Source organism: Colossoma macropomum, unplaced genomic scaffold (assembly GCF_904425465.1).
Source record: "Colossoma macropomum unplaced genomic scaffold, Colossoma_macropomum, whole genome shotgun sequence".
NCBI lineage: Eukaryota > Metazoa > Chordata > Actinopteri > Characiformes > Serrasalmidae > Colossoma > Colossoma macropomum.
The window spans coordinates 33,177,217-33,191,388 of record NW_023494793.1 but is presented as its reverse complement, the minus strand read 5'-3'; the positions used below and the strand labels follow the sequence as shown (position 1 = coordinate 33,191,388).

General features: G+C 38.1%; 1 protein-coding gene across 4 annotated transcripts; it reads left to right on the top strand.

Annotated features, from left to right (window-relative positions):
- Positions 1–654: 654 nt before the first annotated feature.
- On the top strand, positions 655–13,555 carry tmem9 (transmembrane protein 9). 4 transcript variants are annotated; one of them, XM_036579265.1, is made up of 6 exons: positions 655–763; positions 1,249–1,352; positions 2,861–2,952; positions 5,166–5,274; positions 5,710–5,841; positions 12,142–13,555. In XM_036579265.1, exons 2-6 carry the CDS (start codon positions 1,260–1,262, stop codon positions 12,280–12,282), a joined length of 567 nt encoding a protein of 188 aa, XP_036435158.1. In that variant the 5' UTR covers positions 655–763; positions 1,249–1,259; the 3' UTR covers positions 12,283–13,555. The 4 variants fall into 4 exon arrangements, with proteins under 4 accessions (XP_036435158.1, XP_036435160.1, XP_036435161.1 ...); XM_036579267.1 differs by having other exon boundaries at positions 663–763; positions 1,252–1,352; XM_036579268.1 differs by lacking the exon at positions 655–763 and adding an exon at positions 778–884.
- Positions 13,556–14,172: the final 617 nt, after the last annotated feature.

The following is a 14,172-nucleotide window of genomic DNA, read 5'->3' as shown; positions in this document are numbered from 1 at the left end:
AGAAGACTGTGTTGTAAATGAGGCATCTTCAGTGCTAAGTCTCTATATATTATTTATCGTAGTGATTTTAACATTTTTGATATCCACTGATAAAGCTTTATTAAACACTGACATCTACATTCTTGGTATGAAGACATATCAAAAATATAGATGCAGTGAAAGCTCAGACAGACTTCTTGAGCCATTCATGAATAAATACATAAACCTCATTTATTTATTTATTTGTTTATTTATTTATTTATCTGTTACAACAACAGTGTAAACAAAAGAATTGAGGCTTTAAATCTTCACCAGGTTACTGCATCTTGAATTTTGTCAACTTCTATAAAGTTAAACCCATCCCTCATCTACAAAGAGAGAAAAGTTGCAGAACTACCAAATCACAGTGTACCCTTAATTATATAGTTTAAACTCAGCTGTTGAAGGCAAGACTAGTAACTAAGTTTTCACTCATTAGTCCTATTTACTATAGTGGGAAAATAGTGGAAGCTATAGTTGAGTAACAGTACCGCTAACAGTAAAGATACTGCAGTGAGGAAATAAGAGAAACAGTGTCCATTTTATTCTTGAGCGAAACCGTTTTCTACTATACTTTTGCTTCCCGAAGTGCACGTTAGCACAGGAATCCACACACCCCATCCCCAGGAGGCTTTTATTTTGAAATTTAGAAACTTGAAGGAGATTTTGGTTGCGGATTTAGTGTTTTGCTTCACTGTGCCACTCCAAGGCATTATTTAGCTTCACTGGCAGGCAAAGTCAAAAGGTTAGTGAATCTTGTGAAACTCCTGAGATGTTTTACATTAAACACATTCCTGCAGTGGGCTGGAGGGGTGGTCGGTGGGACTCGACTGTATTTCGACTGCGTACGGAGTTAACCTAGCTAGGTTAGCTAGCTACCCTTGCTGTGCTAGCTGTCAACAACAGAGAGAACTATTGGATTAAGTTAGATTAGTGGAGATTTTTGTCACTGATCTTGTTGGCTGGGTTTATTTATGTAAGCTGTTTTGGTCCACTTTCTGAGTTAATAATAAACTGATGGGTTCTTAAATTTATGGTGAAAAAATCTCAAAACGTTTTGACCTATTTGTGTTTTCTCTGTGTTTACATTCGGCAATCTTACAGCTTCTAGTTAGCTGATTTGTAATTAAACCACCCCTTAAACACCTTCTTTCTCATCGTAGCTAGCTAACGTAACGTTAAATCTCGGAATGAATGGACATCTTTAATGATTGAATGTTTTCGTCGCAGAAGTGAGCACAATGTTGGCCGGTACTCGAGGGCTCCAGGCCGCAGTGCTGGTTTTGCTGGCTTTGGTTTTCTGTGAGGCGGTGTCTTATGCACATGCTATTAAAGTAAGTTAACGGTTAACTAACTGCATCACCTCAGTTTATCTCACATTGCTCTTCAGCGGTTACTGAACACATGTTCTTAGTATTATTTTAAACCTACAGTGCCTACAGTCAGACCATAAGTATTTGGCCAGTGACACATTTTTGTAATTTTGTCTCTGTATACCACACAGTGAATCTGAAATTAAGCAGTCAAGGTGAGATTGAAGCGTAGACTTTTAGCTTTAATTCAAGGGGGTTAACAAAAATATTGCACTAACTGACATTATAAATACAAGGACTATTTTTAATACTTGGATGCAAATCCTTTGCAGCCAATGACTGCCTAAAGTCTGGAACCCATGTACATCACCAGATGCTGAGTTTCCTCCCTTGAGATGTTTTGCCAGGCCTTTACTGCAGCTGCCTTCAGTTGCTGCTTGTTTGTGGGTCTTTCTGCCTTCAGTTTTGTCTTCAGTAAGTGAAAAGCATGTTCAGCTGGGTTAAGGTTAGATGATTGACTTGGGCATTGAAGAACATTCCGTTTCTCTGCCTTAAGAAGCCTTTGGGTTGCTTTTGCGGTATGTTTTAGGACATTATCTGTTTGTACTGTGAAACGCTGTCCTATCAGTTTTGCAGCATTAGACTAAATCCAAGCATAAAGTATAGCTCTATATACTTCAGAAATCATCCTGCTACTTCTGTCAACAGTCACATTATCAGTAAATGCCAGTGATCCAGTTCCCAGCATTCTGGTGCAAGTTAATTTTGGTTTTATCTGTCCAAAGAATCTTGTTCCAGAACTGGACAGGCTTCTTAGATGCTTTCTAAAAAAGTCTAATCTGGCCTTTCTATTGTTGAGTGTTACAAGTGGCTTGCATCTTGAGTTAAACCTTCTGTATTTGCATTCATGATGGCGTCTCTTGATTGTAGACTTTAGAAATGATACACCAACCTCCTCTAGAATTTCCTTAACTTGATGTTGTGAAGGGGCTTCACCAGTTGTTGTCTTCTGTGGTCTTCCAGGCCTTTTGGGGTTGCTGAGGTCACCAGTGCGTTCCTTCTTTGTAATAATGTAGCAAATTGTTGACTTGGTGACTCCTAAAGTTCTCCTATTCCTTTTGATTTGGTTTTTTTAGCCTAATGATGGCCCCCTTTACTTGCATTGACACCTGTTTGGACTGCATATTGAGAGTTCCCATGAACATCTACCAAATGCACATTCAACACCTGAAATCAACTCCAGACTTTTTATCCCTTTATCATGAAATAACAAGGGAACAGGCCACACCTGACCATGAAACTGCTTATCAATGAACTGTCCAATTACTTTTGAGCCTGTGAAAATGGAGGGCCTATGTAAAAAAAAAAATGAATGTAATTCCTAAACAGTTAATGCAATATTTTTGTTAAACCCCTTGAATTAAAGCTGAAAATCAAAAATTGTGTCACTGGCCAAATATTTATTGACCTGATTGTATAATCTAAACATATACAACAGTTATTTACCACTGTTCATGAAAATGTTACAGAGCTCTGAAGATGTGCGTTGCAAGTGTATCTGCCCTCCGTACCGTAATATCAGCGGCCATATCTACAACAGGAATGCGTCCCAAAAAGACTGGTGAGTTTTATTCTATTCAGCATCTATGGTGGACTAGAAATATTGATCACTATTTGTCCAAAAGTATCCAGACACCCCTTCTAATTGGTGAATTCAGGCAGTTTGAGGTCCACTCATTGCTCACAAAGGCAATTATTTGCACACACACAGCTTGAAAAGCATTGCCAATAGAAAGAACACTCTAGCAGCTGCACATGAGCCAAAAGTCCCAAGCATCAGCTAGAGGGGTACAAAGCTCCCTAGCATTAAGTTGTAAAGTTGCTGTGACAAAGAACTGATCTGTCAACATCAGTACCTGACCTCACAAATGATCTCATGTCAAAATGGAAACAAATTCTCACAGATATGTTCCAACATCGAGTATAAAGCCTTCCAGAACAGCATAGGCTGTTACTACAGCAAAGACAGTGACAAACTCCCTATGATACCCTTGATTTTGGAGGAAAGATTGAATGAGCAAGTGTCTACAAACTTTTGGATATTATTTTAATGTGCAAATCTAATTCCAAAAAAGTTAGGACAGTATGTGAAATGCCAACAAAAACAGAAACTGGTAATTAGTACATTCTGTTTGATCTGTATTAAATTGAAAACAGTACAAAAACACAGCATGTGATATTCCAAAAAGGTTGGGACAGGAGCATGTTTACCACTGTGTTACATCACCTTTACTTTTAACAGCACTTTATGGGTAACTGTCATCATCTTATCCAATTTTAGAAGTAAAATTTTTTGCCATTCTTCAGTTACATAAGCCTTAAGCTGCGAAATTGTCCAGAGCATTCACTGTCATATTTTGCACTTCATAATGCGCATCTGTCTTGGCATTATGTTGAAATAAGTGTGGACAGCCCTGAAAAAGACAGCATCTAAAAAGCAGCATGCATTGCTACAAAATGTGCATATATCTTTCAGTGTTAATGGTGCTTTCATAGAAGTGCAAGGTACCCATTAATAAACACCCCTATACCACGACGTACCCTGGCTTTTGATCAATGGTAACAATCTGGGTGGTCCTTTACATTTTTGGCCCAGATAACAAAATGTTAATTATTTCCATAAACAATCTAAAAGGTTGATTTTTCAGACCACAATACACTGTTTTCACTGTCATGTTTGACTTTCATCAGTCAGATTTTTTTCAAGGTTTTTTTTATTTTTTATTTATTTTTTTATTTTTTTTATTTCAAACAAGAGACGTTGGTAGTGTTTCTGGATGTTGTTGATATGTGGCTTCCTGTGCATAATACAGTCTTGGTTGCATGTGTGGATGCAGCAACAAACTGAAATGATTGACAACAGGTTATTAAAGTATTCAAGAGCCCACGTGGTGATTTTTTAAATATTGTGCTATCTAAAGGATCGAAGGTCATGGGCATTTATTTGTGGTTTTTGTTTTTGGCCTTCATGCACATAAATTGTTCCAGATTTCCTCTTTGATGATATTATGCACAGTGAAGGGGGAAATACCTAAAATCCTATTCCTCATTGAGGAATACTGTTCTTAAACAGTTGGACTATTTTGCTGATGCATTTTTTCACAAAGTGGTGAGCCTTGACCCATCCCTATCCATAAAGGACAAGGCCTTTCCTGGATACTCCTTCTATAATCAAGCACAATTACATCACCTCTTTTAAAGTGTTTTACGAATTTAAAATAACGTTCCTTGTCTTGAATTACTCCTGGCCCAATTGTTTTTTTTAATATGTTGCAGCAGGCGTTAGTCAGATAATGAGTGTATTTTTGCAAATTTTTGGCGTTTTTAATATAAAACATGAATTAACTTTTTCTCTTTGTACTGCTTTGTTTAAATATAGGTCAAAGTGGATTTACAGTTTACTGCTTTTTGTTTTTATGTGCATTTCACATACACTGTGTGTATGTATGTGCATGTTTATAAAATACACACACATGTATGTATTATTGTATGTATGTATGTATGTATGTATGTATGTATGTATATTTATGATCCCCACTCTTATCCATAAAGGGATGCTGGTCCGATGTTAGCCCCAACTATTAGAAACACACTTAGCTAGCTGGTTTATGTGGTAGGGATTTATGAGTTTTTATGAGACTGAAGTTACTTTTTGGTACAAACCTCAAAATGCACCCGCACTAGCTCATTGTGGGAGAGACTTGTCATCACAAGTTTAGATATTCAGGTGTGTAAATCATTCTGTTGACAGAGTTTTGTTATTGTGTGTTACAGTAACTGTCTACATGTCGTGGAGCCCATGCCAGTCCCTGGTCACGACGTGGAGGCTTACTGTCTACTTTGTGAGTGCAAGTATGAGGAACGTAGCAGCAACACCATTAAGGTATATTATTCCACTGTACATTCATCGCAAAAGGCTTTGTCAGCTCAACAAAAAATTTGAAGACTAGTGTCTTTTCCTGTCATATCCCTGGCAAGTATACATTTAAAACAGGAATTAAAACAATTTGCATGCATTCAAGCAAAAATGCTATGTTGGCAAAAACATATTAAGTACATAATCTCCTCTTTAAATGTTGGCAAACACCTATGTGAACGTCTGCACAAAATGCCGGCACATGTTTGCCAACACACAGATGCAGAAGTATAATTCAGTCTTTAGTAAACTTAAAGTTAAAACTTAAAAAGTTCTGACCCTGGGGTTGTGCAATTGTTTGAAAAATTCTTTCTGGTCTTTTAATCCTATGCTTGTTCTTCTGTGCTGTTTACTTATTTGTTTAATTTGTAAATTTTCAGTATTCTTTATGGTCTTTTCCAGGTGACCATAATCATCTATCTGTCTGTGGTTGGCTCTCTTCTACTGTATATGCTGTTTTTGCTTTTGGTGGATCCGCTGATCCGCAGACATGATCCTTACACACAGCCACTGCAGAATGAAGAGGACTCTGAGGTATGTGCATGTAGCTCACCCTGCTTGCCTTCTTCTCACCACAGGCCAGGGCTGCAACTAACAATTATTTCTATAATTGGTTACCGCATCTATCCATAAGCATTAATATGAAGTCCCCCCACCCCTTTGCAGCTACATTTGAGCTTCCACTCTTCTGGGAAGCTTTCTACATCATTTTGGAGTGTGTCTGTGGGATTTTTTTGTGCATTCATCCAGAAGAGCATTTGTGAGGTCAGACACTGATGTTGGACAGATGGCCTGGCTTGCGATCTCCATTCTAGTTTATTCCAAAGGTGTTCGGTGGGGTTGACATCAGGAGTCTGTGCAAGCCAGTCAAGTTCTTCCACACCAAATTCACCCAGCCATGTCTTTATGGACCTTGCTTTGTGCTCTGGGGCACAATCATGCTGGAACAGAAAAAAGCCTTCCCCAAACTGTTCCCACACAGGTGGAAGCATACAGTTATCTAAAATGTCTTGGTATGCTGAAGCATTAAGATTTCCCTTCACCGGAACTAAGGGGCCTAGGCCCACCCCTGAAAAACAACCCCATAGCATTATCCCTCCTAAACTTTACAGTTGGCCCAATGCAGTCAGGCAGGTAACGTTGTCCTGGCATTCGCCAAACCCAGACTTATCCATCAGACTGCAAGATAGAGAAGCGTGATTTGTCACTCCACAGAATACATTTCCACTGCTCTAGAGTCCAGTGGCGGTGTGCTTAAGAGATGGGAAATTATCATGCAAAATTGAATTACTGACTGTTTTAAGAATGTAAAACCACACTAGTGTCATACGTGGACCTCAAAGAAAAACAATAAAGTACATAATAAATGTAGGATATGGGCCTTTTTTTAAAGAAACAAGCAGAGAGACGGTTTAAGAATGCTGAGGTGGACTTCCGGTATGGCGCACTAGAGCAAAGACGTGCGAGTGAGGAGCTCCGGGCCAATTCTTGTTTTTTTCATTATATTTCAGTACAAATTCGACGCCTAGGAGGTATAGATAATCAGTTAGCAAACTTTGATGATCATAAGTTACTGTCTAACATGAGCAGCGCAAAACAGAAGCAGTCAAACGTTCAACCTCCTGCAACCAGAGCCTCCACCACGTTAGCTGGAAAGCTAGCGACAATGGCGACGTCGGCCCTGGCTAGAGAAAAGGAAAGAACAGACCACAGCGAGAGCGATTCATCTGATTCCCTTTCAATGAACCAGTTAGTCACCGAACTTGCAAAAAATCGAGTGATCCTCTTGGAAGACATCTCAACCCTAATACAAGACTCTGTCAGACCAATACAAGCTGCAGTTGACGCTTTGCGAGATACAATGAATTCCTTCCAAGAGCGCCTTAGTTCAGCCGAAGCTCTCGCTGGTGCGAACTTTGAGAGACTCTCCCAGGCCGAGGCTATCATTGAGCGTTTGAGCAAAGAAAACGCTACGCTCCTGGATCGCCTGGACGACCTAGAAAATAGGTCGCGCAGATCCAATCTTCGAATTCTCAATATACCAGAGGGTAGTGAAAAAGGGCAAGACTCTACTCAGTTTATCTCGAATATGCTGGTGGAGGTGATGGGACAGAATGCCTTCGTTAAGCCCCCAAAGCTGGAGAGAGCTCATCGTTCGCTTGGGTTGAAACCGAAAACAGATCAACCGCCTAGACCTTTTGTGGTATGCTTTCACAGATACAGGGAGAAAGAGAAGGTGCTCAGATGGGCAAGAGAACACGGTCTAACCTATAAAGGAAGCAAGCTGAGAGTCTACCCTGATCTGAGTGCGGTTTTGTCGAGAAAACGAGCAGCCTACGCTTTTCGAGAAAGGCGTTCGTTTCCAGCTTTTGTACCCAGCTCGACTGCGAATAAACTACAACAATGAGACTCCCACCTTTGACAGCCCAGAGGAAGCTTTGAAATTCTATCGAGAGCGGATCTCTCCAGGACAGTAAGAACATTTCAGTGTTTAATCAGAGAGATGGCTGATTCACACAGGTACAATTTGAGTCCGCTGGAACATTGACTTAACTGTGCAATGTGTAATATTAGTACATGTTTGGATTTGTTTAGAGTGACACGGAAGACACCTAGTTTGCCTTGTAGCCGTGCAATTTGAGTTGGACAGCTTTCTTGTTGCTGCAAATTTTGCAAAGTTTGTAAATAAGTTGGGTGTTATAGACGTCAAGATCTGTTATCCTTTCATTGGCCTCCTCCGCTGTGAATTGTTGGTGTATAAAAATATTGGAAGTCTTGAAATATAGTTAGGTGATATATAGCCTGCAGTTGACCAAACAGTAGGAGGTTAGCATAGGCAATGGTTGATTTTGTTAAATTGTTCCCTTCTAATTATTTTTTCGTTCGGTTTGGAGTTAAGTTTCATATGTTATTTCATGGTCAGGACAATGTTAATTATGTGAACTCTTCTTTGCAGTCTTATATCTTCTTAGGGTCGATGAATAATTTTAGTTTATATTTTACTAAGTACATATGGCTAATAGAGTAAATATTAAGACAAAGCCAGAAGGGGGTGCTATTCGCTTTGTTAGCTGGAATGTAAAGGGCTTAAATGGACCTGTTAAAAGAGCCAGGATATTTTCCCACCTTAAAGCATTGAGGGCAGAAGTTATTTTTTTTGCAAGAAACGCATTTACGCAATATCGACCATATTAGACTTAAAAAACCATGGATTGGCCAAATTTTTCATTCCAATTTCAACGCAAGAAACCGGGGTACTGCTATTCTGTTTCACAAAAAGGTACTTTTTTCTGCCCAGAACACTGTCTCTGATCCTCAGGGGAGATTTATTATAGTGGCTGGTTTGCTTTTCCATACTCCAGTACTTCTTATAAACATTTACGCTCCTAACTGGGACGATGTTAACTTTGCACATAAAATAATTTCTTCAATACCTGAAATAAATACCCACAGATTAATTTTTGGAGGAGACCTAAATTGCGTGATGGACCCTGTGTTGGACCGTTCTAATTCTAAAACATTTAACATCTCAAAATTTGCACACACTTTCTCATCGTTTTTGTCTCAGATTGGCTGCATTGACCCTTGGCGTTTCTTTTATCCAGATAAAAGGGCTTTTTCTTTTTTTTCACATGTCCACCATTCTTACTCCAGAATAGATTACTTTTTTGTTGACAAAACTCTTATTTCCTTTATTAAAAGCATAGAATATCAAGCCATAGTAGAATCTGATCACGCTCCTGTTTCCTTAGATTTAATGTTCCCCTCACATTATAAGACACAACCTCCATGGAGATTGAATACCATGTTACTATCAGACCAAAACTTCTGCTCATCAGTGTCAACTGCTATAAGTAATTTTATCCTGGAAAATAAAACTGAATCAATCTCTCCTTCAGTTTTATGGGAGACTTTGAAAGTAGTGATTAGAGGAGAAATTATTGCCTATTCTGCATTGCGTAAAAAAAACAGAACATTACAACAACAACAGTTAATTAATGATTTATCAAAAGTGGATCAGCAATATTCAACATGTCCTTCCCCACATCTGTACAAAGAAAAGATAAAACTTCAATCACAGTATAATCTGCTGTCTACTGATGAAGCAGAACAGGCCCTTCTTAAATTGCGTGGATATATATATGAAAATGGAGAGAAAGCAAGTCGACTTTTAGCGCGACAACTCAAAACTAGAGCAGCTGCTCAGCTTATACCACAGATTCGCACTACAAATGGTAACCTTACAAATGCCTGGAAAGGATCCAAATGAGTGTAGTTCTTACAGACCCATTTCTTTATTGAATGTAGATTTGAAGATTCTTGCAAAGTTACTTGCAACTAGGTTACAAAAGGTAATTCTCAAATTAATCTCAGCAGATCAGACAGGATTTATGCACGGTCGTTATTTGTTTTCGAATATCCGTAGGCTCCTTAGCATCACCACATTCACCTTCTCCGTCAGAGTCGTCAGAGGTTGTTATATCGCTTGACGCAGAAAAAGCGTTCGATAGAGTGGAATGGGAATATATGTTTGCGGTACTGAAAAGATTTGGTTTGGGCCCTAATTTTATATCTTGGATTCGTTTGTTATACACATCTCCTAAAGTCTCTGTAGTTACTAATGGGATAAATTCAGATTATTTTCCCCTTTTTAGAGCAACAAGGCAAGGGTGCCCACTCAGTCCAAGTTTATTTTCATTAGCAATTGAGCCCTTATCGATCTGGCTTAAAACAACTACTAACCTTCAGGGTATTTGGAGAAGAGGAACAGAACATCGAGTAGCTTTGTATGCAGACGATCTGCTTTTATTTATATCTGATCCAGCATCTTCTGCACAACAAATTATTCAAATGTTGAAACAGTTTGGTAGTTTCTCAGGCTATAAAATACATTTTTCAAAGAGTGTGTGCTTCCCCATAAGTAACAAAGATATCCTTCATCCCAGCACTGTATTGCCTTTTTCAATATCAGTAACAGGGTTTAAATATCTAGGTGTGAATATTACCCGATCATTTAAAGAACTTTATTCGAAGAACTTTCTACCGTTGTTAGATAGCCTGAAACAAGATCTTCAAAAGTGGGGAAACCTTACATCTATCATTGGCAGGTAGAATAAATTGCATTAAAATGTCAGTCCTACCCAGATTTATGTTTTTATTTCAGTGTCTTCCAGTATTCCTGAATAAGGCCTTTTTCCGCATGGTGGACAGTATTATACTGTCATTTGTGTGGGGAGGAAAAATCTCTAGGATACATAAGAGCTTATTACAACAACAGAAAGAAAGAAGGTGGTTTGGCCCTTCCTAACTTTATGCAGTACTATTGGGCAGCTAATGTGCAGAAGGTAGCACTTTGGTATCAATACCCACAGTTAAATTGGTGTGGTTGGGAAGCTGATGGTTGTACTTCATCCTCGCTTTCAGCCCTAATAACAGCTAATTTACCTCTACCCATTTCGACCTGTGCAACTTGCCCTGTGGTTAGATCCACTTTGAGGATATGGTCCCAATTTCGGCGGCATTTTGGCCTTACTGAATTTTCTAATCTTGGTCCTATTTGTAAAAATCATTTGTTTATTCCTGCTACCATAGATCGGGTTTTTAATGATTGGCATAAAAGGGGCGTTAGTAGATTTGCAGATCTGTACACTGATGGAGTCTTTGCTTCCTTTTCTGATCTTTCAGTCAAGTTTCAATTATCACCTTTTACAGATACCTTCAAATTCGGAATTTTATGCGTAATCAGTGCTCTTATTTTCCTTCCCTGCCACCAAAAACTCTCCTAGAAGATATTCTTGTATTACCCATGATAAATAAAGGTTTAATTTCAAGAATTTATAATAAAATTGCTCCACCACATAATACTCATTTAGAGAAAATCCATACAGCTTGGAACAAAGAGTTGGGTCTGACTATACCTGAAGAAACTTGGAAATCAGCTATGAATATAATTAACAGATCTTCGTCATGTGTACGGATTAACCTTATTCAGTTCAAGGTCCTTCACAGGGTTCATTACTGCAAAGTGAAGATGGCAAAAATTCAACATGGGGTAGATGAGCTATGTGATCGTTGTCGTTTAGATAAAGCTGACCTAACGCATATGTTTTGGACTTGTCCTGTTTTATCAAGTTTTTGGTTGGCAATTACTAACTGTTTATCAGAAGTATTTAATTTAGAGATTATGCCAAGTTTTGAATTATGTCTATTTGGGTTGATTAACACAGACTCAAAAATTCCAAATAGGATTAAGGAGGCCTTGGCCTTTGCATCCCTTCTGGCAAGAAGGAGGATATTGATTAATTGGAAATCTCCACATCCACCGAAGTCCTCACAGTGGCTCTGCGATCTTAGGCTTTTCCTTAAATTAGAAAAGATTAAGTTTTCATCTAGAAAGGCCTCTGTAAAATTCCATAGAACTTGGGATCCCATGATTGCATATTTTGAGAAGCTGAAAAGTCTCCCAAGTAATTAGCATCCTTCCCCCTCTTCTTCTAGGTAGAGGTTACTCTTTAGCTTAAATAATTACTTTCCCAATATCTGTATGTACAGTGATATGACCCTGTATGTATTTTGTATATATCTGTTTTGTTCCTAATTAACACAAATTATGTACAAGGTACAAGTAATTCCTGACCTACTCATCACTATGAGAATATATATATATATATAATTCTCCTTTCCTCCAGTATTGTTTTAGTTTTTGGTTATGATGTAAAATGTGGAGCACAAATGTCTGTAATCCTGTATCTGCATAGATCCACAAATGAAAAATAATGTTAAAAAAAAAAAAAGAATGCTGAGGTGTTGTATTTGCTTTGTCGCCCTCTACAGGACGTGAGACCTCATCCAAGTGGCCCTCCAGGCCGAGGGAACACCGTGCTGGAGCGGGTCGAGGGGGCTCAACAGCGCTGGAAGAAACAGGTTCAGGAGCAGCGCAAGACTGTGTTTGACCGCCACAAGCTGCTGAGCTAAACTCTTAGGGGCAGAGCGAAGATCACTGCTGAGTTTTATTATTTAATTTACTTGTTTTAATAGATGAGGCTGTGTCTTGTTATTGTGAGCTTTCTGAGGCTGTTTTCATAGTATCCAATTAAAGAGAGGTGTTAAAATGAATACAATGATTGCATCACCATATGTAATATGTATTACCTAAAGAATCTGCTTGTCATGGTTGGATGTTTTGATTTATAACCCAAGAAGATGACTGTTTAGCAAAATACTGCAATTTTGGGAAACACAACTTTCACATTCTCAGCTTTTGCTCTTAATAAGGTAAACATCGTTTAGATTTGGCAAGCTAATGTAGTAGATTAGTTAAAAACAGAATGAAGGATTTGTCAAATGTAGATTTCAGTCGAAACCCTCCAGGTCTTCTTTACTGCTGACCTTCTTAAGTAGAACATAAGTAGCTGGTTTATGGGTTCAGACTGTTTAATCATTTTTCAATCTTACTGACTGCAGTGTCCACTGTTTTCATACCAAAATGATGACTGCACTTGAATGTTGTACTTTCCATGAGGGGGGAAAAAAGAGAGAGTTTGTGACTTGAATAAGCTTATAGCTGGGTAATAAGCAGGCACATTCTGGCTGATCTGTAATCACCACACTAACTTCTTGAGACTGTTTGCACTTTTTCTGCACGTATGATGTTGTGCTGTGCAGTGGAGATACAATGCTGGCTTTGTACCTCAAATAATAAACTATGTATTATTTATTTAATTTAATCATTTTTCTTTGGCTTGTTTTTACAGTTGTTCTGCTTTTCTGCCAAGACATGGTACTTGGGTGTTTATCATATTTAAGCGATGACATCTTGCTGCCTGTGTATATTTTTGTTCTTTTAGTGTTTAAGTTTTATGTACAATGTCACTTATTTGGTTGCAAGAAACTTCCTTGCTCATGTAGTATTGTACTTAAACTGGGAAATGAAATAAAGTGCAATGGTGGTAGAGGTTTATAGCAGCATCTATGTGTAGATTTTTCTTTACTTTTTTTGGACATTTACTGTTGGATAGTTTTGTTAATCTAAGACACAGTAAGATATTACGATAAGTCAGAGTTGGATTTGGGGAAGTATTTCATAAAGTTTTTCTCAGTAAGCTGGATAACTTGGGCCAAAAGTGATGGTGTCCAGCAGTAATGTCCTTTACCTAGCATGTTTTTATTTATTTATCAAAAATGATTGAGACTGAAATTTCAACATCAACAGTGTGTCAGATCGATATTAAATTATTGATGAAAGTTGCCTGTTTCTTATATTGCTTTCATGACTGGCTTTTCACATTATATTTGCTGTAGAGGACGGCTTTGACAATGTCTAACTGTAGTAATAGTTTCCAAAATTTGACTGGGGTAGAAATGTATGTAGTATAGTATTATTATTATATGTTACACATTATTTTATATTATATATGGTGTAGTATAGTATAGTATATAGTATCATATAGTACCACCTATAAAGGTATTACTGCTAAAAATAATTATTATTATTATTCAAGTTGCAAAAGTAATTAGGAATCAACAGTGCCCAAAAATATAAACTTTGGCCAACTGTACACTTAGATTGTTTACAGTCCGGCCTTGAAAATTATAAATGTAGTGACTAACTTCTCACAGATTCGGTAATACAAATTACAGCTCAAGCACTGGACTGACACCATGATAAGGGGCAGCTTTGTCACTTCACAGGGCCTCTAGACAGCAGCTTTAACGTCAGACAGAAATCAGATTTTTTCCTTTCTCCGCCCCTCTTACTCACACTGGAAGGAAGCAATTTCATCCTTTTAATGTAAGGATAAAATATAAATAATGTAAGAGCAGAACGGTTAATCTAGATAAGTCGCAGGTCTAATGAAAACAACT

Bases quoted from the DNA above. Each gene is read 5' to 3' on its own strand.
- tmem9 (XM_036579265.1), top strand. From the start codon at position 1,260: ATGTTGGCCGGTACTCGAGGGCTCCAGGCCGCAGTGCTGGTTTTGCTG. The intron at 2,953-5,165 runs GTGAGTTTTATT...TGTGTGTTACAG, and splicing joins AATGCGTCCCAAAAAGACTG to TAACTGTCTACATGTCGTGG. The intron at 5,275-5,709 runs GTATATTATTCC...GGTCTTTTCCAG, and splicing joins GTAGCAGCAACACCATTAAG to GTGACCATAATCATCTATCT.